A 23,374-nucleotide genomic window follows, 5' to 3' on the forward strand; every position below is an offset into this window, starting at 1 on the left:
AAATAAGACCTCAAATTTTTAGGAAATAGATCCAGGAGGCCCTCATTTCCCTGTAATTGAAAGCAACCTGCTCCTTTTGGGTTTGATTATCATTTTTTATTTTTCATTTCCCTCAACCAGTTAAAAAAAAAAAAAATCAACACAGGTACAAGGATCCAATTTTTAAAAATCAGAGTACAAAGAAGGCCACAGCCCGGCCCAGGTTTAACATACATATTTACAGGGTGTGTGACACAGGTGTGGCTGCAGAAGCTGTTTAAAAGGCAGGATTACAAAATATACAAAGGTGGTCTTTCTCAGTAGAAGCCAGTCCTGTTTCCAAATGAGAGCACTTCATGACACAAATCACAGAACTATTTACTACATAACTTATGAAAAATGCTGTACATTGCATGAGTATAAATATAGTCTCAGTGGCTCTGTTTGGGAATCCGTATCTATACAGGGAAGGTCAAGGGAAGTCTCAATTTGGTACAACCTATGAAAGTGATGGAGAAGCTAGGATGGTGGAGGGCAGGGTCTGGGAGCACGTCTACACTGACCCCTTTTCCCAGACTCGGTTGAAGTTCACTCACTCTCTGCGGAGACCTGGGGTTGATGAGGATGAGAAGCAAGGGAAAGAGGAGGGGTACATACCACAGGGGGCTCCTGAAGGCACAGAGAAGGCATCTGGGACAAGAAGGAGCATACTTCTTGGTGTCACAGACACACAAGGATCCCACTGCCACTTGATGACATGCCCTGGTTTCTGCCCTCAGTTTTGAGATTTGCAGGCATGGAGAGAGGGCAGAAAATCAAAGTTTTTCTATCTATGGCAGTATGGGAGAATGCTGGGAAAGAGGTTCTGGCTTAGATGCATGGACGGATGGGTGGATGTATGGACAGAGGTTGACCACCGAAAGCTGACCTAGATAGACATATTGCACAGGACAGAGAGAGGCCCAGAGCTGTTCCATGCTCAGGTGCTTCCTATGATTCAAGGGGGCACAGTGGCGGGCACTCAGAACCTGTATATCTTGTTCCAAAAGACTCAGCAGGGATGATTTTTATCAGCACTAAGCTTTAGCCAGAATGTCTGCCAATTTGGCTTCTAAATCAGCCAGGTTAAGAAGCACCCGAGGCCCTTGTGGCAGATGAAACATCTCCCCCAAATGTTCCCCATTTCCCAGCTCTCATCCTCCATCTGCCAGCTCAGGGATAGGACCACACTCTCCTGATGAAGACTGGAGCGCCGGGTGAGCCAAAGCTCTCTGAGACCCTCTCTAGCTCAGATGTGGCTCCCATCCTGGAAACTTGAGGGCACAGCAGGTAAACTACTGGGACTAACCCTCCCTGCCAGGGTGAGAAAACCCTGACAGGGGGCGTGGGGAGCCCCACATAGATGTGCGAAAGGCCCACATCTATGGTCTTCACCCAAGTCCCCAACAATTACACCATTTCCCCTGAATCGGGCTGCTCTGGGACACATGGGGGCAGCTGCTCTTGGTTGAAGTTGGTCTTTGGTAAAAGAGAGAAGTCTGAGCTGGATCATAATAAAGACAAGTGTACGTGTATATGCACCTTTGACAAAGAACCTGCCATAAATTCCTCCCTTGGGGCTTTTCCTTTGCAAGGGGATGGTCTGAAAAAATGTCCTACTGACCAACGCAGCTGTGTGTGGCAGCAGGTGTGGTCACCTCTCTGGCTAGGTTTCACTATCTAATTCTCTTTCAGGGTTCTTCTGCGCCTTCCTGGGCCTGGAAGACCCAGGGAACATGGGGCTGAGGTGAAACTACTGTGCGGGCTGATACGCTGGGCCAGGGAATGAGAGTCGAGAGTCGGGACGGATGTCATTTCTCAACGGGGAACAAATCCTCCTGAGGTGCAGGGAGAACCAGGAGGGAGCGGGAGCCCTGTGGGCGGTAGGGCCCTCCTCCCGCCTCCAGGCAGCTCCTACCTACAAGGCTGTGATGCTGGCAGTGGTTTCGGTGCCCGAGGCATCCACCTCGGACTTGGGGACCCCGTCCTGGGCCTCTTGGTCCACGGCCATGTTAGCAAAAGCCTCGGGGGACATAACGGGGACGTCCTGCACCTCCTGCAGGTCTTCACAGCACTTGCTGCAGCGACAGCACTTGGGGCAGCCACACAGCAGACAGCAGGTACGGCAGCAGAGCCCCTGGCAGCAGCTGGTGAGCGTGGTGATGAGCTTGTCCCAGGGCTTCAGCGAGTGCATCCACAGTGGCAGGAAGTTCCAGTTCTGGAGCTTGTGGGGCAGGACACGCGGGCAGTAGGACTGCAGGAGCCTGAGGGCCACCACCAGGAAGACCACGGAGATGATGGGCACTCCCACACCCACCAGCACTGGCCAGCCGAGCAGCAAGAGGCCAAACACTGCCAGAGGGATCAGGAAGAAGAAGATGACCAGGTAGAAGACGGCAAACCAGCGGTACTTAGCTGAGATGCTGCCCAGCCCCTTGGCCAGGCGGATGGGCAGGCGGGTGAACGGGATTGGGTACCACAGCAAGATGCCTGAGATGTTGAAGAAAAAGTGGCACAGGGCAATCTGAAATGCAAGAGGGTGGACAGGTGAACGGGTCTGCTGCACGGTGGGGTCGGGGAGAAGGGGGCGTCGTCGAAGAGCGGAGGCCTGAGTCTTCCTCGTCTTCATAGCTCAGCCCAGAGTGGGACCCGTATTACCTGAGGTCCTACTATGTGTATGAGGAGGTGTAATGGAGGGAGGGCGAGGGAGGTGACCGGCTGAATCCCAGCTCAGTTTTCAGGGCCTGAAGCCCTTTAGGCCAAATCTAACAATGAACTTCATGAATGTGCCCGCTGCCACCCAGTGCCTTGACTCTGCTGCTTCCAGCTGAGCAGTTAAGAGCTGGTGGGGCCGAAGGAAAGGTGTGCAAGATAGCTGGCTTTCTTGGCTCAGTGGCCCTCTTTCAGGGAGGGGAGAGACAAGGAAAGATGGCTACAGTTAATAAAGATAATAGCAGCAGCAGCTGATGTTTATAGAGCGCTTCCTACGGGGGAGGCAACAATTCCAAGCACTTTTATGGATTACTTCAATCCTCAAAAAGTATCCTGAGCTGGCAACATTATCTCCATTTCATGTAGGAGGAAAGTGAGGCACCACGAGGTCAAGCTGTCTTCCTAGAGTCACACAGGTGGGAGATGAGATTCAAACCCAGGTAGCCAGTCTCCAGAGGCCATGCACTTTGCACTTTGCTAGGTGTGCCCACCAGGTACCAAGCATGATGCTAAGGGCTTTGGACCAGCCCTGTCCGATACATTAGCCACTATCCATTGAGATGTGGATTAAGCATAAAATGCACACTGGATTGCAGAGGCTTAGTCCAAAAAGGAATGTAAAATATCACCATATTTTTAGATCAATTACATGTTGAAATGACAATGGGTTCAATCAAACATATTATTAAAATTAATCTCCCTGTTCCTTTTTTACCTTTCGAAATTGTGGCTACTAAAAAATTTCAAATTTCATGGTGGTTCATATATTCTATACTCACTCTATATTTCTATCAACAGCATGGCTTTAGACAGCACCTCATCAGATCCTTATAATAATCCTAATGAGATAGGGATTATGGTTCCAATTTTTCAGAGGAGGGAATTGATGTTCAAAGGTTAGGTCACCTAAGGGCACTTCATGTGTAAATGGGGGAACAGTGATTCAAACACCAAAGGTCATCTTGCCCAAGGTCACCTAGTTGATCCAGGCAAGGCAGGTCCCCCTGATTCTTCTCAACGCCTGGCTCAAGACACAGGTGACCTCCCAATGCCCAGTCAGAGTTCACCAAGAGGAGGGCAAGGAGACCAGAAGTGGTATCTGTGCTTCCTGAATACCCTTTCCACCTCTAGTAAAATGGCCACCCCACCTTTGTTTAAACAACCACCGGTGATGGGAGTCTGATTACCACTCTAAAGAGTAGATGGCTTTGTTCTCAAATGTGTCTCTCCGTGGCTTCTCCACATCACAGTTTTGGACATAACAGAGAAAAGCCTGGCTTGGTTTCTTGGTTAAAATCCATCTGCTTACAAGACCATGGATAGGGTTGGATCCCACCCACAGAGCCCCTGCCCCATGCAGCATTTCCTGACCTGGAGCGAGCTCTTCAAAGTACTGCCTGGGCTAGCTAAGGCGGCAAAGATGGCGGTGGTGGTGGTACCGATGTTGGCGCCCAGCGTGAGTGGATACGCCCTCTCAATGGATATCACACCTATACCTGGGGGTTGAAAATACAAAGCCCATAGCATCAGCCCCAGAGGATGACAGAAGATGGTAATGTCGGCCAGAGGGAGACCCAGGGTGAAACTCACCGATCAGAGGGGTCATAGCAGACGTGAACACAGAGCTGCTCTGAACGATGAAGGTCATCCCCGCCCCCACAAGGATGGCCAGGTAGCCAGTCACCCAGGCAAAGGGGAAAGGGAAATCTGGAACGCACAAGATAAGAGATGCATCACAATCCTTCTGAGGAAGGCATGGGTTGGAGGCCCGGCTGGCATCTCCACAGGACCCAGGGGGCACGGCTGGGCCAGAGGTTGAGGTTGTGTAAACTCCTCCCCACCCCAAACCAAGTCTGAAATGGCAAATTGGATTTGCAGCATCCTTTCACCTTGCATATTCAGATGGTAGAACCAAGGATGTGGGTACGTGTTATGAGGACAAAAATACATTTCACTGGAGTTCTAAATGCCGAACCCATCTGTTATGGACAGAATGTTTGTGTCGTTCCCCCCTCCCCCAATTCATATGTTGAAACCCTGACCCCCTAATGCGATTGTATTAGGAAGTGAGGCCTTTGGGAGGTGATTAGGTCATGAGGTTGGAGTCCTCATGAGTGGATTAGAACCCTTAGAGAAGGCAGATCTTCCTTGCTCTCCACTCTCTCTTCCATGTGAGGACACAGTGAGAAGGTGGCCATCTGTAAACCAGGAAGTGGGTCCTCACCAGAACCCAACTGTGCTGGCACCCTGACCGTGGACCTCCCAGTCTCCAGGACTGTGAGAAACAAATTTCTGTTGTTTAAGCCACCCAGCCTACAAGAATTTGCCACAGCAGCTGAATAACCACAAAGCACTTGGAGCATTCAGACCTCTATCTTTCCTTCTGTCCTGGTCTCCCAACGCTGCATACCCTCCACCTTTGTTTCCACCTAAAAGAGCAGTGAGGATATGAAGCAGCTTGGAAGCCCTATAGACCCCGCCCTCGGCACCACTAGCACAGGATCAGGCCCTGCACAGCCAGCAAGCATCCAGGGCACAGGTACTCAGCTCACCCTCATGACAGCCCTGAGAGGTAGATATCCTCGGCCCCATTTCACAGGGAGAGTTTATGGGGTATATCTTCATTGGCCAGGATGCCATTCTCAGCAATGGAGTCTGACTGGCTGCCTCAAAATGCTGACGTATTTATCCAGAACCACATTTTCTTCCCAAGAGTCGAAGGGAAGTAGGGACAATGGTGGACTTCTGTTAACCTTTTCCTAAGGTATCCTGACAGACCCAGTCAAGTCCTGGGCAAACAGGGAACCTGCCAGGAAGGAAGGCCTATCTCACAGCTCTCTGGATTTGAGCTGGCTCTTTCTCAGGACCTTGCAAACATCTGATGGAAGCTCGCGCCTTCTCCCCAGGCTCCACCCAAGACACTAAGGAAGATTGCAAGGGTGAATGGCATCTTAACTTCCGCAACTAATCAGAGCCCAGAGAGAAACTCCATGCAGAGGCCACTGCTAGAGGAGAATCAAAAGGAGCGCCCCTGGAGAGACCACAGTGACACTATCCCCTAGAAGGTCCAGATGGGGGGCACTGTGCTTACCAGTGTTGATGGTCTTCTTGATGACAACAGCTACCTGCCCCCTGAGCACAGAGCCCATGAGCTTGACAATTAGGATCAGGCAGCTACAGAGGACCAGCAGGGAAACTACCAGCAGAATGGTGCCCACAACAACGTCAGGGAGGTTGAAATTCACGAAGATGTGCTGGCCTGAAGAGACCATAGAAAGCCCTCGTTAGGAGGGCACGGAACCCTTGACAGCCACAGATTGTTACTTATTCCCCAGCATCCTTATGTCTCAGAGTAACAGACTCTTGGTTGTCAGCTTGACACACAGCAAGGCAGCCCAGAATAAAGACCACAGTTTCCAGCCTCCCTTGCAGCTAGGTGTAGCCCTGAGGCTATGTTCTGGCCAATGGGATCTCATGAGGGTGAAGATGTAGTGAAATCCAGGGGCAGACCCAGGTTTCCAGCCCCATTCTTCTGCCTCTAAATCCCAGGTTGTGTTTTACTCATGATAATGAGGATACCTACAACAAAGTACTTGAGGAACAAGGTGGGGTGGGATGGGCAAGTCAGAGTGGGAGCTATTGTTAATTATAAAACTCCTTGTGTTTAAAAAAAATCCCCGTGTGTCCCCATGATTCCAGAGAAACATGGATATATCAATGGATGTATAGCACCTAGAACACGGGAGGTGATACGTTCACTTGATTCTGTGAGGTAAAGCACAGCTGGAGTATTAAGGTATATGGCTCAGAATTAATGTGAGGTACACGGAGAGGAGGAGAAGCAGAGATATGCAAATGGGTATATAAGGAGTAAATAATTAGAAAAACTAACGTCAGGGCCATAAAAGAGTCCAGAGGCAACAGTGTAGCTTCTTAAAGAACTGGAGCATCATGCAGGCTCACTGCTTTGTTCAGTGCTATAGCCCTGCTCTATGGGGCCTGCTGTACCGTAGGGACTCATGACTTGAGGGTGAATGTGTTCTGTGTGTGCCCCACATCTCCTTCAAATCAGGCTGTCATCTCCCTAGAGTTACTGCCAAAGAGATACTGAAGCACATAGAAGGAGCACTCTGGTATCTGTTGATGAGTTCTGAATCATCTGGAACCATCAGAGGAACTGAATATCATGTCCTAATTCTGCCCCTTACAGGGGGTCCTTGGGCCTGTCCCTTGTCCCTAAGCCTTAGTTTCCTCTGCTGTGAAAGCTCAGAGCTCATTGGCCAGTGTAGGACTGGTGTTCAGTGAATCTCACTGCCCTTCTTTCCTTCACTTACTGGGGCTCCACACAGATAGGAAACACCTATCATCACCCCAGACAGCCTGTCCTGGCGGCTGATGCTCTGTGAGTTTCACTCACACTTGGCAATGTTCTCCTGGTGGGTCACGTTCTTGATGGTCCAGGTGTGCGAACCATCCGTCCAACAGAGGGAAGGAGAGGTGCAGTTGTCAGGCGAGGGGACGGTGACATTCCTCTCAGTCTGTGTGGCAAACATGAGAAATGCTATGTATGGTCCGTAACACTCATTTCTGGTGGGGAATGGCAGGAAATGCGAGGCGTCAGGGGAGACCCATATCAATTCGCGCACCGTCAGCATGATGCACTGCTTCCATGGGTCCCTCCATAAATGGAAGCAAGGAGGCAGCCAGAGGTAAGCCAGGAGACATGAAAATAACAAGCCAGGAAAAATGGGTCCATGATGTGGGCTGGTTCTGTCTGTCCTACTGTAAAATGTCTGTCCATCTAGCATTCAAGGACTTAAGGATTCTCACTGGCTAGTTTTGATTTTTCAGGAATCCCTGATTTTTCTTTCCCCTTACCTTTTATATGCCCAATCTAAATGCAAGATCTTGCTTTATCAAGTACAGACACAAGAGTTCACCCACCCAGCAATATTCTCAGAAACTTACCATGCTGGTAAAAGTTTCACACCAAACCTTGATCATACTCTTGTTTTTGGCTGTTTCGTCATTCATTGCAATTTGGTTGATAACTTTTTTATCCAGCTGAGGAAGGCAATGGACAGAAGAGAGTCAGCACGTTCTCGGAACCGATGTGGGACAGATGTTAAGCTGTTAAAAGGGGCTGAGGATATGAACTGCACTGGAGGGGTGAGCTGGGACTCACTCCACCTGCACTCTCAGAGCAGAGCACAGCACCCAGATGTCAGTGGGTGCTCAATACATGAATGATTGTATGAACAATGAACCCGTATCTAAGAAGCATGCAGTACATATTCATCAGATGACTGAATGACAGAAAAAAAACAGAAGGTAAGAGTGAAAGGGCAAGGTCCAAACTGGCCCCTTCCCCCCCAAGGCAACATCCACAAAGCCTCTTTCATTTATTTCAGTAATATGGACAGACCCGAGTGAGCAGAGGGGTGAGATGGAAGGACAGGCAGTAAACTCTTCCTCTTTGGCTGGGAGCAGGGTGCTACTTTACTCAGTGAGCCCACGGGTGCTGAGGCCAGTAGTGGGAACAAAGCGCCCAGGTGTCCAGTAGAGAGTTCTTGAGTCTAGAGAAGCGCTCACACCCGCCACCTGCCCCCATCCTAATAAAGATGATACATTTGTTGAAATCAAGGAGATAATAAAGGCCAATTACTCCAACTCATCGGGTGTCCCTGAAGTTCTGCCTCTCTTGGCTTTTTTTTTTTTTTTTTTTTGCGGTACGCGGGCCTCTCACTGTTGTGGCCTCTCCCGTTGCGGATCACAGGCTCCGGACGCACAGGCTCAGCGGCCAAGGATCACGGGCCCAGCTGCTCCGCGGCATGTGGGATCCTCCAGGACTGGGGCACGAACCCGTGTCCCCTGCATCGGCAGGCAGGCTCTCAACCACTGCGCCACCAGGGAAGCCCCCTCCCTTGGCTTTCTTCAGAGGCGGCCAAAGGGCAGTTTTTAGAGACCCTCATCCATCTCTTCCATCCCAGTCCGGTGAGGGGGGCGCAGGGGAGGGTGTTGGGGCCTTTCCCTCTCTGCAGGAAGGCGAGTTACCTGGATAATGAGCTTTGTGAGGGGATCTGTGATAACTTTTAGAAGCTCTGGGGCATCCTCTCCATTCTTGAAGTTGAAGTTCTCCACTACCAGGTTGGTCAGGCGCTCCAGGTAACGGGTGGCCGCCTCCAGGGGCAGGAGCACCAACACAGAGAGCCAGCTGAAGAAGTCATCGATGGTGGCCCCTGCAACGGCCCTGAAGGAGGGGAACCCCATCCCGAGCCAGATTAGTCAACAAGCGACTGGGCACCATCTAGGCAGGTCCTCACTTGTATCACCGGCCAGGTGCGCCTATCTGAGTGCATAGAGGTGTACAGTCTCACTTTTGTTCTCACAGCAATCCCCAGAGTGAGTGGTATGAAGATCCCCTTTCAACAGATGAGGAAACTAAAGCCAGCGAGCACAGAGGAACGGAAGACCACTGCAGAAGCACTGGGTCCAGGACCCTTGTCTCCCACTGTCCAGCAGAACCTTTCCCACCAGATCAGACAGTACACAGTTTGCTCTGCTTGGGGAAAAGGGAACTAGATGTGTTTTGGCTGCTGTTATTAGTTCACGGAGCACTGTTTGAGAAAACGTCATCAAGACCACTTTCAAATCATGCATATGGAAGACGACCTTCCTTTTGGAGAGGCAGGAGCCAGTATGAAGGTGACTATCAGAGCCTTCTACACAATTGAATTCTTAACTGTAAGATCTTGAGACTTTGATCAAACATTTGAACAGTCTCTACAGAAAACAAAGCCAATAGATACCACAATTTGCATCTACCGGAGAAGGTTCACTGACTCCCCCTGAATTCTGTCTTACCTATCTCCAGATTTTAAAAAACTCTACAGTTTTTTTCCCTCAATGAAAAAATGTTCCTTTAAAAAAAATCTGCATGTCAAGAAATACCCAAAACAAATAGAAGATGGGACATGAAGGGACAAAAGCTATTAAACACGTAGGGGGAAATGCTTAACTTCACCAGTAATAAAAGAAATTTGCAATTTATTTATTTGCAAGTACAAATTTTCACATACCATTTTAACTAATATTTTACAATATTTTACAAAGTTAACTTATTCTTCCTGGAGAGGGTGATTTAAGACATTTTCATACACTGCTGATGCAAAGTGATACAAATTATTTCTTTGTAGTTTGGCAAAATGTCTAAAGAGCCTTATAGGTGTGTTTGATACAGTAATCTATCCAGGAAAAAATTACCAGGAAAGAATGATACACATCTCCAAAGATGTTACTGAAAGCAATCTATTTAAATATCCCAAACAGGGGGTGAGCTAGGCCAATTATATTCCTATGTGCAGGCACTTTCACAGATAGTATATTTATATATCTAGAGGTAAAAATTAGTGTAAGAGTGAAAAGAACCCAAAATTTCCAATAAGAAAACCTGGATCGAGTCCCAGATATGCCCCTCAGTGAAGTTACTTAACCTCTTTGTGTTCCTATATTAACAAAATGGGGCATAGAAAGTCTGCTTAGCTTCTTGAGAAGATCAAATTAGCAAACGCCCTGGGTAATGTGTATTATTCTTTAGACCTCAGAACATTTCATCAGGGTCCAGACTTTAGCCATGGTTGAGGGAAAATGAATGTCTCTGAGGACATCCACTGCCACCCATGGATGAGGGATGGTGTTAGCTGACCCCTAGCCAGCCAGTCATCTGTCCGATGCCACAGATGTCTGATGCCACAGTTGAAGTATAATTGGTGTACAATATTATATTAGCTACAGGTGTTCAATACAGTGATTCACAATTTTTAAAGGTTATACTCCATTTATAGCTCTTATAAAATACTGGCTATATTCCCCACAATATATCCTTGCAGCTTATTTTACATCTAATAGTTTGTACCTCTTACTCCCCTACTCCTATCTTGCCCCTCCCTTTCCCTTTCCCCACTGGTAACCACTAGTTTGCTCTCATATCTGTGAATCTGCTTTTTTGTTATATTCACTAGTTTGTTGTATTTTTCAGATTTCACATATAAGTGATATCACATAGTATTTGTCTTTCTTTGTCTGACTTATTTCACTTAGCAAAATGCCCTCCAAGTCCATCCATGTTGCTGCAAATGACAAAATCTCTTTCTTTTTCGTGGCTGAGTAGTATTCCGTCGTGTGTGTGTGCACGCGCGTGTGTGCGTGTGTGCATCACTCTTCCATTCCTCTCTCGATGGACACTTAGGCTGTTTCCGTATCTTGGTAAGTAATGATGCTGTGATCATTGCGGGGCATGTATTTTTCCAATTTAGAGTGTTTGGTTTTTTTGGATGGGGACTGCTTCTCTATTTTAACAAGCTGTGGAAAAAGCCCATCACCAGTTAGAAGAGAGGCTGGGAAATGTGCTTAATTTTCACATGAAACTTTTGGAAGAAAAGGGTTTCCTTTGCCTGTATTTATCCTGCCCCATTTTTAGATCTTACACATTCACAAAGGCTCTATGTTGCCTTTTATTGGCATGTGAGTGAAGAAGAAAAAGTGGCATGGGTTGAGCTGGCCAAAAATGGAAGCTTTAGGAGGTAATAATTATTTCTAAGTGAGACAGTAAATCCTATTCTAACTGGCCTTGTCTTACACCGCAGGTCAAGCTTCTAGCTAGGACTTGTATTCAGGCAGCTCTGACTGTGTGCCAGGAACCTTGATAAGCATTCATCTGCATGATTGTGTTAACTCCTTTAGACAACACGGCAGTAATAGATACTATTATCCCAGCCCTGCATATCAGGGAGCTGAGTTTAATCAAATGATAAGTATGTGACCCCAATCCCAGCCATCCTCCACTGTGTCTATTTCTAAAGAGGTCTAGGGATAACAAACATGCTCTAAGATTCACGGTAGTTAGGACAACCTGCTCAGTCCCAATGGGTGGGGGCAAAGGCTGATGCTGAGCCTCCTACCTTCTGAACTCACTCCGGTCTCCTGCCTGTATGAGCGCCACAATGGTGTTGGTGATGGAGGTCCCAATGTTGGCCCCCATGATAATGGGGATGGCAGCCTGCACATTCAGCACTGGAGGGTGGAAAAGAGTAAGTTATCAAGTTAGTAAGTTGAGGAAGGCAGCTTGGCCATATTCCTGGTGTGGCCCGAGGCAAGCTGATCACATTCAGGGTGGCAATCCCCTAAAGCATCAGTTCTTAACCTCTTTAGGGTCTGCACCTCGCTGTGAATCTGACAAAAGCTTGGACAGCTCACTATAGAAATATGCACGTGTACCAAAAAAATAAAAATAAAAAATAGAAAAATAAGTAAAAAATTTTACTTTCTGGGAATTATTGTTCAGTTTCAATTTCTAATTCCTATGTATTAAAAATAAAATCAAACAGTGTGAAATAAAAAAAATTTTCAGCACTTAATTACAGGGAACTCAGAGTCTCCATAAATCCCTTTTGTGGACCCTAGTTTAAACGTTTCTTTCTAAATTCCTCTGTCCTCCCTATTACAGATGCAAGGGTAGCTTAAAAGAGACCAACAAACAATGTGTAAGGACTTGTGTATTTATTATGGCAAATTTATGGCAGTATAATTTCTTTTTCTAACAAAATTAATATATTGCCACATGTTCTAACATATGAAAGTATTTTGGAGAAATTATGAATAACTTTTTCTAATTTGGCCCCCAAAAGTTCTAGTTAATTTTAGCTAAAATGCTGGTTTGGGCTGAAAATTAACCAGTTCAAACGGGTCCACCCCAGAGCATCAGTCTCAACTTAGCCAGGGCAAATGTTGAACAGGTTCAAGTTTGGAACGTCAGCTCCCCAAGCTCAGTTGCCCCAAAGCCAGTGTGTGATGTGATTACACGCCTTTATTCTTAGCCCTGACAGTGGTGGTGGAAATGTTCTAAATCTATGTGGTCCAATATTGCAGCCGCTAGCCACATATGACTACCGATCCCTTCAAATATAGCTCTTGCAGCTGAGCAGCTGAATTTAAGGTTAAATAAAATGAAATAGCCACATGTAGCTACTGGCTGCTGGACAGGATAACACAGTTCTAGAGAATGCAGAACTGAGTCTTCAAGCTTTGGGGCCAATTTTCAGACTCAGCCATGGGAAGGGAAACAGGAGACTGCCTATGATCTAAGCAGAACACATCATAGTTAGACAAGATAAGAAGGTAATTGTGATAAGGCCGGACACATTCAGAGTAAATCCCAGCCTCCCCAGCTGAACAGGGAAATGCCTGAAATGTTATCCGGGCTCATGGGTTCTCGGACTCACATGAGGAGGCCACCATGCTGACGACGATGGACGAGGAGGTACTGGAACTCTGCACCAGGACAGTCACTAGCACCCCAATCACCAGCCCCGCCACAGGGTTGGACATGATGGAGTTGTTGTTGAAGAACTGCCCGGCCACCTTTCCTGAAAAACAAACCCATGGCCACGTGATGGGGGTTAGGTGGGTGCTGAGTAAAGGAAGTCTCCGGTCAAGACCAGCTGGCCATAGGTACCAGCCTCCAGACTTTTATCTTGGGCATCTTGCTTCCTCGGGCTTCTCCCCAATGCTTCTCTGATGCCCTGACTCTGCCTCTGTGACCTAGTTCCCCATCCACCCCTGTTCTTCTCCTCCCTTCACCCTATACCCTCCCATCCTTCAACCACTTTCATCAGCAAGTCCCCCTCTAGTCTTCTCTTTTCATGAACCTGGCCTCAACTCCGTACTTGGTCCGATGAGTGCCAGTGCATCTCCTGATGCCTCATTCTTGTCTCTGGGATGTATTCCCAATACAGAGGATTTATCCACGTGGATCTTCTCATTCTTTTCTGTCTACCCCCTTAGACCCCAGACCCTAGCCCCAGCCTATAATTGAATTCTGGGAGTGTCATTTTTGAGAATGTGCCTCTGAGACCATCAATCCACCCTCCAATACATTTTTTTTTTTAAAGACTGAGGCCCAGAGAATGGAGAGTGGAATGACTTGTCTGAGATAGAGTGCAAGGCCCCTTACTGATGCTGCCTTGGACCAGGGGGACCAGAGTGGCATCCAGCAACTCGGTCTGCTCCTCACACTTTCCCAGTTCTCCCAGGTCACAAAGATGAGTTCTCAAGAAAGGCACCAAGGGGTGCAGAAACCTACGGTCTTCCATGTCACCGGATCTGAGTTTAAATCCCACTATGCCAATTATGGCTGTGAAACTCAGGGCGGGGCGGTGACTTTCTTGAGCCTTGGCCTATTCCTCTGTAAGTGGGAAGGACTTTTGGGATGGAATGTTTAAGACAATGCCCCTGGAAGTGCCTACCTCAGTAGGAATTCAAAGTGTTGGCTGTTACGGTTGTCACCCGCACAGGTGACCAAGTGTATGGTGATTACACTTCCAGGTCCCCTCACCCTCCATAGCCACACTCAGTGGTGGGAGGTGTTTAGGCAACTGCTCTGAATGCAGATCCCCTAGCACAGGACCCCTATCCTTCTCCAGCAAAGGGTCAGCTTTGATTTTTAGCAGTGGCTTTAGCCTAAGAACACTCTTATTCAATAATCCCCTCAGGTTGGGAAGCCCAAAGACAGCAGGGATCCCTCAGATAAACCTTTAGGTCAAACAGCTTCCTGTCCAGTGTTCATAGACAAACACATGGAGCTGACCGCTTGGCCTTGGCTCTAGCCCTGGCTCTGGCCTAAGCCACTTCAGCCAGCCAGTCATAGCTCCTTCATGGGCCTCAGTTTCCCTTTCTGTAAAATGGGGGCATGACTTCACAAGATGATCTGAGGTGGCGTCCAGTCCTAAAATACTCCAAGAGGCTGCAGCTGGAGAGGGCCTGCTGAGTTGTGACTTTCCAAACCAAATTCAATGAGAACACCACCCCCAACCCAGACCTTTGACCTCTTCCATCCATACCTCCAACCAGCTGGAAGGCACTGCTGAGGACATCCAAGGAGCACACGAAGAAGTAGAGAAAGACCAGAAGTAAAATAAATTTCCCAATCCCTTGGAAGACACAGAGAATCTTCCCTTTGGTGTCTCTCTCTGGGGGAGGGGAAAAGGCATGGAGGCTTTTAGTGTCCGAAACACTGAGAAGTTTGACAATGAGCTCGGAACTCCCCCACCTCCCCTCCCAGCCAGGCAGCTGTAATCTTATGGATCACAAGACCTAGAGATGGGATGTGTCCACAGCTGCAGTTTTCAAAGCAATTACCACTGTACTCCATTTAACTGAAACCTGTGGTGAAATGTCTCTAAAGCATTTGGCTCTGGGAGGAGGTGTCAGTGGGCCCTGGGGCACACACAGGCCAAGCAGGGCACATGCTTGTGCTCGGCTGAACCAGGGTCACTGATGAGCCGTTAAGAGCACTTGCCCCTTGCTAAGCGTGGGGTCAGAGATAATGGCTGTCCTAAGCACCTTCAGAACCGCACAGAATACTTTCTTCAAAGTGGTCGCAAGGCAGCCATCACAGCCTCCATCCGGGAGGGCTTGGGCCCTCATACATCCTGGAAGCCTACCTCCTTGGTGGCTGTTTTCGACACTCACTTTTAAAGTGGTTCTCACTTCCTCCCAGCTCCTTTACCCTCCCAGCTGTCTGATCTGCACAGACCTCACACCCTGCCTGGAAAAGATGTACAGCATTTGCTTGCACCCCAGCTGTTCTGTCTGTATAGTCTGTCTTCTGCAAGCCTTCCCTGATGCCCACATTTAAGTGAGGGGACTCCTCTCCCCCAACCCCCGGGGCTCTCAGAGACACAGCCTCATCTATTTACTACTGCATCTGCAGCACTGGACGGTACCTGGGACCTGGTTCAGCACAAAATGGAGAAGGAGTAGCGCAGGGTCTGGCCTGCTTATAACCCCCGTGCCAGCCCAAATTGTTGAATGAATGCATGAAAGAACAAAAACATCCCCCAGTCATCACAGGATGCTTGACTCTCAAGCTGGGTGTCATCCCCTAGCCAGGACCTTTGCTCAAACAATGGAAGGGAGAGGCTGACACGAAGGAGGTGACGCTGTGAAGCTAGTAACCTCAATCCCTTGTCGACGGGCAGTCCCTTCCGCCTGCCCCGGCTGGCCTCATTTACCCGACCACTTGATCCCCGTGTCCTGAAGCTCAGGCAGGTTCCAGGGGTCTTCCACCGCTGTGGGCTCCTCTGTCAGTGCCACGGTGGAATAAGAGGGCAGAAGTTCAATCTTGGTGACAGGGGTGTCGGTGTCATCTGCCCAAACAAGCAGTGAAGACCATGAGGAACGAGGAACCAAGCCTGGGTCTCCTGCTGTCCTCCCAGGGGGCCAGCCCAAGCCTGGAGGGGTGGCACTTACTTTTGCCGCTCTCCTTGCCTTTTGCGGGTGTGGTGGACTGCTGACCGGAGGCCCCTTCGATGTATTTATCCGAGTTAGGCTGGGCATTTTCCAACTCAGGCCAAGGAGCCATGGTCTGGATGGGAAAACAGCTTACAGAAGTAGCCACTGAAAGGAGGCACACTCCGTTTCTGTGAGAAGAAGGGCCAGTGGTTGCAAACATTTGGGGGAGTTAAGGGATTTCGTCCTTATACCTTCTAAGTATGGACCCTTAAGCATCATATTTCACACCTCTGTAGGCCTCCCTCAATCACTCACCCAGGCTGTCACTAAGTCAAACCACTGTTTCCAATTTTTCCAAAGCCACAAATCTATACATCAGTGGATCTTCCTTTGACTGCTCTAACGTCTGTCTTGGCCTCTGTCTTGACTCTCTCCCTTAGCGTGAAAGGGAACACGAACCCATTCATCTTCTTCAACTTGTGGTACCACCAAGTCCTCACAACCCTCCAATGGGCTCCCCACCTGCTGCTCATTAAGGGACAAGTTCACCTGCAGATCTGCACCAAACCTCATCCAGTGGACTTAACATCTATGTATACACTCATACACATTCTACCTGCTTTACCTGCTACTGGGTCTTCTATGAGAAGCATGACACATCAGATCTGGTTCAGATCTCACAGGAGCCACTTCTCAGTGGGTGTGTGTTTAGGCAAGTCCCTTTATGCCCCTGAGCCATCTATAAAATGGGGACAATTCTTTATGCTTTGCAGGGTTATGAGATTAATAGTGATGCCTAGAATGTGCCCGGTAAATAGTAGCAATGATTACTATGCTATGCTGCCTGGATTAACGACCCTTTGTCAGAACTACATTCTTCCCAGCCTTTGGCAGAGACTTCCTCATAACCCATTTTCTCAACAAAGCCTTTCTCGGTTCACTGGAGAGGAAGCCTGGCTCCAGACAAGCCAGGACGTCCACTACTCTCAGTCTTTGTTCTGACACACATCAGACAATGCCGCCCAAAGCACTGGAATGAACAATTCACAGAAAAGGAAGTACAAGTGGCTAAAATACTTATTACAAAGTAGGAGTTCAGCCTCAACAGCGACCCAAGATATGCAAACCAAAACGGTGAGATAACTTTCAACTATCAAATTAGAAAAAAATAAATAAAAATTTAAGTATAATATGTCACTATGGAGAAGATGCAGTGAAATAAGCACAGTTGGGGCTTCCCTGGTGGTGCCATGGTTGAGAATCCGCCTGCCAAGGCAGGGGACACTGGTTCGAGCCCTGGTCTGGGAGGATCCCACATGCCGCGGAGCAACTGGGCCCATGAGCCACAACTACTGAGCCTGCGCGTCTGGAGCCTGTGCTCCGCAGCAAGAGAGGCTGCGACGGTGAGAGGCCCGCGCATCGTGATGAAGAGTGGCCCCCACTCGCCGCAACTAGAGAAAGCCCTCGCACAGAAACGAAGACCCAACACAGCCAAAAATAAATAAATAAATTTTTAAAAATGAATAAAAATAATTAATTAAATTTTTTTAAAAAAAGAATCTAGGAACATTTTTTTTTTCCTCAGAAAATCAAAACTACCTGCCTTGCTCTGATCACCTCTTTGGAGAGTGTTTCCCAGAACCTTTGTCTATTCGTTTCCTTTCCTATTTTTCTTCAATCGATCTATTTCCTGCCTACCAGAATGCACGCCCTACCAAGAAAGGGGGCTTTGTCTTACTCATAACTGCATCCTCAGCATCTACAGTTCTGCCTGGGACATTGACAGTGCCCAATAAATATTGGTTGATGAATGAATGTGATGCAGGCCAAAATGCACTATAATTTACAGAGTGAAAAATAAAAACCGGAAACTATCGTATTAACTATGGTACATCCATGCAGCGTAATAGCATGCCATTAAAAATGTCATAAAGAACCAGCAAAACAAACCAAAAAAAAAACCCAGGAAAATGCTTTAGATGAATTGTGAATAAAAGGCACATTTATATGTCCCATTCAGAGTATGATCTCAGTAAGGAACCAGCAATGTTCCATGGGGTTCAGAGTGGATGATAGGATTGTGTGTGATTATTTTCTTCTATCTGAAATTTCCACATTCTTTTAAGAGATGCAGCCCAACCCCCAAACCCACAAAGGTAAAATGGTTCAGGACCCCTGTATTGTTACTGTCACTCATACTGACAAAGCTAGAAGTTAAAAGCTGATTCTGTGAGCCCCCATCATGACAGGATTTCGTGAATTTGTTTGGCCCAGGGAACTTTTCGACTTTCCCCACGCAACTGCAGAGCACGGCACATACTTCTGCGATCACAGGGAACATCCTGCAGTCATTGGCTTCCAGGAAGGCATAGAGCAGGTCTTTCCTTTCAGCTTAAGAAGCACCCAGCACAGCGCCTGACACACAACAGGCCTCGTGCGCTTTCTGAGCAGGATGCTGGGACCTGCCCCGCCAGCAGAAGCCAATACTTATTGAGACAGGCTGTGCCCCACCTCACTGCCACCCATTCGGGGAGGTGTTTTTATTCTCCCATTATACAGATGAAGAAACTCAAGCACAAGGAGACTTATAACTTGCCCAAGGTCCCCACATGGTAGAGCCTTGGACACAGGTCAGTTTGAATCCAGAGTCTCCTGCAGCCACTCAAGCATGTCTCCTACCGCTGTGACTCATCTGGCACGCCATCACACATTACTGCAATACCTTTTAATTGATTTCTGATAACAACAACTATCACTTTGATGAGTACCAAACAGGTGCCGGGGGCTGTGCTGGTGCTTGACACATATTATGTCGTTTAGTCTTTAGGCAAGAAAGGGGTCGTGAGCATCGCCATTTACAAATGGGAAAAAACTGGAGCTCCAAGACATTTAAGCAACTTGTTCAAAGTCACCCAGTAGGTGAGTGACAGAGGCAGTTTTTCAACACAGCTCCACCTGTCAGTGTGGCTATGGCCCATATCCCCAGTATCCTTGGCTGTGACAGACATATCTTCCTGGAGCACTGCTTTAACCCACACAATTGGGGCAAGGGAATGTTAAATAATGTGACCAGTGGATGATTTACATTTGACTAATCCTATGAAGGGTTATTGTGATGATCAAGTGTGTCATGTTTTAAAAGCTCTCAGAACCAGTGACTGACGTATTGTAAACCTTGTGTGATTATCAAGGATCATACTAAAATGAGCATGGACACATTGTAGTGCAAAATGCAAGATGTATCATTAAAAAGTAAAGGAAAGAAAACAGAACACAAAAAACTGCTTTGAGCTTGCAACTGGCTGTTCTGGGCTTACTCACAGACCTCCAAGGATTTAAATATCAGCCTCTCTGCTCTTGGGGGCATTCTGAAGGAAAAATTTGGAAATTGTCACCTTCTACCATCTTTCTCTCTCTTATAATCTTAATTCACCCTAGAGTTCTTCTCCTATCATTTATGCACACTTATACTGCCTTCTCAACTAGAATTTAAGTTTTAGAGGGCAGAAGCCCTGTTAGGATTTTCCTCCCAGCGTTCGGTAGACTACACATAGTAGGTACTGTACATTTGTGAATGGAGGAGTCAACATATAGGGTTTGCTGAGGGAAACCCTAGAAGGTTTGCTGTGTCCTAGACCCACATTGATCATGACCAGGAAACAAATCAAGCCTGAGTCTTACTGATGAGTGCTGTTCCTCATCACCATATGCAGGTTGGGTTGGCCAAGATCTGCTGGATGGAGCAACTGTATCAAGAAGCTGCAACCACGATGTCACAGCAGTGCCACCTGGGAAATTCTCATCAGCAGTAAGGTGTTAGTACTTAAACAGTTTCCGGTGACTGGATTTCTGACTGATCAGAATCATTTTCTTTCAAGAAGTGGACAAAGCGTCTAGCAAACTCAGAAACAGACACGTCTATGGTCTGACATCCAAGTAATTCACAATAACACAAGCAACAGAATGGGCAGACACCCATTTCCACTGAACTGGACAGGAAGGAGTAGAATATGGCTGTAAGGGATCCCACAAGCTAGGGTGCCTTGAATACGTCCTCTGTGTGAGGCCTGTGCTGGCTTCCTTCCCTTCCAGGTCCTGGGTCCTCATTTACTATTAATCAGCATCACCAAGAAGCAAAGGCAACTTTCTAATGAAATTCTCTACTCTTCCTTCCTGCAAATCTTGCTTCCCCTACTCCAAGTTCAGCCATTTGTCAGAAGCCCAAATCCCCTTTACAACTTTTCCCTGATGAAGCAATCATTTCTCCTCATCCAGTTCAGTAGGCCCTCCTCATCCTTGGCTTCTGCACCTACGGATTCAACCAACCACAGATGGAAAACATTCAGGGAAAAAAACATATTCCAGAAAGTTCCAAAAAGCAAAAGCTGAACTTCCAGCGCACAGGCAACTATTTCCATAGTGTTTACGCTGTATTTACAACTATTTACATAGCATTTCCACTCTATTAGGTATTATAAATAATCTGTCTAGAGATGAGTTAAAGTATACGGGAGGATCGGATTGGTTATGTGCGAATATTACACCATATTATACACGGGACTCTGGCAAAGTCCTGGAATCAATTCCCGCAGACACCGAGGGACCACTGTTCTTCATTTCCTGGTACATTCATCTACTCCACCATCACTCACTGGGCGTTCACTGTGCTAGTCGCCTGCAGGTAAGGAGAGGAGGTGCAGGTCCACACACCGAAGCACTGTCCCCCAGAGGGGCAGGCAGCCAGGAGTCATCTAACCCAGCCCAGGACATTCTGAGGCAGCTGCCCCCAACTTGGCCGGCTCCCAGCCACCCCCACCTCCCCCTGCCCCAACCCCCACCCCGCCCCACCCCCCACCCCACCCAACCCCTGCTCAAGTTGCTCTTCTCAGGACCTGGAAAGTGGGGAAATGCAGGCCACCTGGCACCCAACCATTGCATTAGGCAGCGTGGCTGTGGAGCTCCATTCCCCTGGACTCCCCAGCCAGCAAAGCCCCAGTGCTCCAGGTAGGCTCACCCCGCAGATTTGGAGTAAAGGAGGACTTGGAGCAAACGGCCCGTGATTAGTCCCGAGACTAGGCAGCTGTTCAGTACGCTGATACCCTAGCGCTTGTCACATAGCACCGGGAGAGAGAGAACCATGCAGTAGGTGAGGGCCTTGCAGAGCCCTGCCACTCACTGTGTGTGACCCTGAGCCTCGGTTTCATCATCTCAAAAATGGGGAGAATACTCACTGAGCTGCTGTGAGACTAACTGATTAATGAGTGTAGGTGAGGCCCCGAGCAGAGTGCCTGGAAGAGGAACACTCAGAACTTTGTGAAATGAATTGCATCACAAACAATGAACAGCCTCAACTCCACTTTGCCCCGGAGCATAAGCTCTTCATCTCAGTGCACAGCTAAGTGGACCTCGGTAAATATTTGTGCTGACAAATGAATCCAAAGCACCTAAGAAAAAAGGATCTAATGTTTGTTTGGCCATGGGGAGTGTCCTATGTGATCTGTGACCTCATTAAATCTTATAATAAGGAAGTCTTCTTTCCAGTTTACAAAGAAACTGAGGCAGAGAGAAATTTTAAAAGTCCCACAGTGAGGGCTTCCCCGGTGGCGCAGTGGTTGAGGGTCCGCCTGCCGATGCAGGGGACACGGGCTCGTGCCCTGGTCCAGGAGGATCCCACATGCCACAGAGCGGCTGGGCCCATGAGCCATGGCTGCTGAGCCTGCGCGTCCGGAGCCTGTGCTCTGCAACGGGAGAGGCCACAACAGTGAGAGGCCCTCGTAAAAGTCCCACAGTGAGACTTCCCTGGTGGTCCAGTGGTTAAGACTCCGTGCTACCAATGAAGGGGGTGCGGGTTCGATCCCTGCTGAGGGAATTAAGGACTCACATGCCCCATGGCACGGCCGAAAAAAAAAGTCCACAGCTAACTAGGGATAGTCAGGATTTCAACCCAGGACTGCTGGTTCCAAAGCGATACAACTCTCAGCCAGATGCCAAGACAGGAAGGAGCAGTTATGCTCTGGGCCACATCAAAGCAGCAAAGGCACCTCAGGTCCAGGCTCAATGGGGGCTCTGAAGGTGTCTGAGATAGCTGGCTGGGCTCACACCTCTGCAGGGGTCACTCTTGTCTAGTCATTCAGACAGCTGGAAATGCCAGCTAAGATGCCCTAAAGGCAGGCTGCTGATTCCCTACAAAGGCTCAGGCATACCAGAGGCCTGGATTCGGCATATGCCAAGACTTTTAGTAGGCACTGGCCAGACAGAAGATGTAGCCTGAATCTGAGGCCACTACTCCCAGGGGTGTGGCAGACACTAGCCTGTCTGGAACCCGATTCCCTTGGGAAGGGGTTTGGGGGCCTGAGGGGTCCTTGGAGCCTGTGTTCCCCTCCAAAGGCTTTCTCCCATCCCTATTCCTCTGATTCAGCTGTTCCTTCTCCCTGCCTTCCCCCAAGGTTGTACTCTAGCACTCTGTGCTACATGCCAAAAGCAGAGAAGGGTAAAGTCATCCCTTTTGGCAGTTTGGTACTAATACCCAGAAGAGCGGTTTTCTTTGTTTGTTTGTTTGTTTGTTTTTGTGGTACCTGGGCCTCTCACTGTTGTGTGGTCCCTCCCGTTGCGGAGCACAGGCTCCGGGCGCAAAGGCCCAGCGGCCATGGCTCACGGGCCCAGCCGCTCTGCGGCATGTGGGATCTTCCCGGACCGGGGCATGAACACGTGACCCCTGCATCGGCAGGCGGACTCTCCACCACTGCGCCACCAGGGAAGCCCAGAGAAGAGTGTTTTTTATTGCCCAGGCACAAGATTAGTGACTATGACTGCACATCTGCTCCCTTGCCCCCACCCCAAGCTCCTCCCTATAATTGAGCTGGCTGTATTGATAACTCTTTTGGCTCAATTTCCTGCATCCACATGTGTACACAATGCCAAGAGGAACTCTTGTAGGCCAAGGAAAATAAACTGCTCAGCCTTCTCAGACCTGGGCAGCAGGGAAATGTAGGGCACTTACATAGGGCACCCAACCCCTATGCTCTGCATTGTTTGAGCCTCTCCAACCAGGACCTGTTCTGGGGCCACCTGTGATCAGAACAGCAGCAGCTCAAGGCCATCTGAAGAAGTGGGGAGAGGAGGAAGGAGGCATGGGGCATCCTCCTGCTGAGAGACCTCAATACGCAGGCATTTTCCCACCGGGCTGTGGCCTCCACAAGCGGGCTGTGGCCTCCACAAGCGGGCTGTGGCCTCCACAAGCGCATGGAGAATGACCTTGAGCTCCCAGCACCCAGGACAGTGTAGACAGTGTCTGCCAGCCAAATACTTACTGAGTGATTTGTGTCAGGCACCGCGGTAAGCCCTGTTCACAGAT

General features: G+C 48.5%; 1 protein-coding gene across 1 annotated transcript; it reads right to left on the minus strand.

The window, feature by feature from the left end:
• Positions 1-1,936: 1,936 nt before the first annotated feature.
• Positions 1,937-16,150, minus strand: LOC131758241 (sodium-dependent phosphate transport protein 2B-like). The gene is made up of 12 exons (XM_059066157.2): positions 16,039-16,150; positions 15,801-15,935; positions 14,628-14,756; positions 13,011-13,154; positions 11,691-11,802; positions 8,785-8,980; positions 7,699-7,794; positions 7,148-7,268; positions 5,822-5,989; positions 4,321-4,437; positions 4,102-4,226; positions 1,937-2,542 (listed from the first exon to the last, which is right to left on the minus strand). The coding sequence occupies exons 1-12, from the start codon at positions 16,148-16,150 to the stop codon at positions 1,937-1,939; spliced, it is 2,061 nt and encodes a 686-aa protein (XP_058922140.1).
• Positions 16,151-23,374: the final 7,224 nt, after the last annotated feature.

The sequence above is a fragment of the Kogia breviceps genome, chromosome 6 (assembly GCF_026419965.1).
Source record: "Kogia breviceps isolate mKogBre1 chromosome 6, mKogBre1 haplotype 1, whole genome shotgun sequence".
NCBI lineage: Eukaryota > Metazoa > Chordata > Mammalia > Artiodactyla > Physeteridae > Kogia > Kogia breviceps.